Below are 1,914 nucleotides of genomic sequence, written 5' to 3' on the forward strand. Positions count from 1 at the left end.
CCATCAGAAACAAGTTTAGAAACTGAAATTAAATTTCTTCTAAACGAAGGTATCAACAAAACATTGTTCAACACTAAAACTCTATCACTAGAAAAACGTAAATAAACGTCTCCCACTGCAACGGTTGCCACTCTCGTAGCATCGCCAGGCTGGATCTCGATCTCTGTTTCATTCAACTGTCTTATTACCTGCATTAAATCAGGATCAAAACAAACATGATCAGTAACTCCAGTATCAACCATCCATTGCTGAGTAGATACAACTGCTAAACATGATTCAACAACGAAAGCTTGGTGCATACCTGAACCATTGGCCTTTTTAGGACAATCCGGCTTCCAATGCCCCTTTTCGCCACATTTGAAACACTTGCCACTTTGCTTCTTGTTCGTGTTCACCCGTTTCTTTTTGCCCTTAGCTATCTTTGGTGCTACAATATTCTAGGCTTTCTTCTTCCCCCTACCTGGCTTAGAGCCTGAGGAAGACGGCCTAGAACTAATCATAGCAGCCTTTGTCTGGACCATAAGATCCTCCGTTGACTGCAACTCAGTCAACAGTTCAGCTAGGGTGTAAGCCCTCTTGTTCATCTCGAAATTGAGCTTGAACTGCTGATAGCTAGCTGGCAAACTCTGAAGGATTATAGTTACTTGGGACTCGGTATCAATGATCCCTCCCAAAACCTCAATTTTATTGAGGTGGCTCGTCATTTCGAGGACATGGTCCCTCACAGATGTGCCCTCCTTCATAACCTTAGTCATGATGCTTCGAAAGGCTAAAGATTTAGACGCTCGATTCTGAGTACCAAAAAGGTTATTAAGATTGTTCATAATCTCAGTAGCAGTGTTCATGCGTTGATGCTGATGTTGAAGTACTGTTGACATAGAAGCCAACATGTAGCACTTCGCCATCTCATTTGCTTTACACCACTTTCTGTATGTTTCTTTCACTGCTGTAGAAGCATTTGCAGCAGGTTTAGGTGGACATTCAGTAGTGAGCACATATTTGTACTCTTCGGCAGTGAGAACGATATCCAAGTTTTGTTTCCATATGATATAGTTATGACCTTCGAGTTTGTGTTCTTTGAGAATGGCGGAAAGAGGATTGAACGACATCTTGATATGGATTTAGCTGAGAAAATGAATAGCTTATTGTTACAAATTATGTAAGATTCTAAAGAGTAAAAACCATTAAAACAGTTTAGATTCTCACAACAGTTAAATAGAATTAAGTACGCCTCTAGGGAGGTCAAGTAAACGATTCATATTTAACAAAATTCTGGTCACAATATCGACGAATAGTCCAGAGACCACTAAGGTGGCATGGCCGCCAAACGTTGCCTAAGCCTGTACAATTGAATATTCACCCCAAGTATTTCGTTTCCGTATTGATACTCCTTCTAGGGAAGGTCGCAAGCCACAAACAAAATTCTAAAGTTATCTCACAAGTTAATTTATTCTTCTAAACTCTGCAATTTCTTAGGATTAAAGCTCCCACTAAGGTGGGTCGCGATAATATTGGAAATCACGTCTAGATAAAATTGAACTTTATTTCGAGAAGTCTAACCAATGAACTTGCTATTTCTTAGGATTAAGGCTCCCACTAAGGTGAGTCGCGTTAATATTAGAAACTGCTTCATACATAGACTAATTCTTTGGAGACCATATACGACAGGGATCGTAATTATCGCTTAGTTATTTTAAGGTATGATTTTTCTTTTAATTATCACTTAGGTGAATTAGGCAGAAAGTTCACTTATATTAATTTCGAATTAATAGGTAGTTCTATTAAATCCATGAAATTAAACTAAGATAATTAAATAAATTGATTAATTAATAATTAATAAATTAAAAATAATTAATCAAATATTTTCTTTAATTAATATTAATCGATTATTATTAAATAATAATAATAATATTA

The 1,914-nt window shown here is 36.9% G+C and overlaps 1 protein-coding gene across 1 annotated transcript; it reads right to left on the reverse strand.

Moving 5' to 3' along the window:
• Positions 1–437: 437 nt before the first annotated feature.
• LOC121809038 lies at positions 438–1,109 on the reverse strand. The gene has a single exon (XM_042209589.1). It carries the CDS (start codon positions 1,107–1,109, stop codon positions 438–440), a length of 672 nt encoding a protein of 223 aa, XP_042065523.1.
• Positions 1,110–1,914: the final 805 nt, after the last annotated feature.

The sequence above is a fragment of the Salvia splendens genome, chromosome 6, assembly GCF_004379255.2.
Source record: "Salvia splendens isolate huo1 chromosome 6, SspV2, whole genome shotgun sequence".
Classification (NCBI taxonomy): Eukaryota; Viridiplantae; Streptophyta; class Magnoliopsida; order Lamiales; family Lamiaceae; genus Salvia; species Salvia splendens.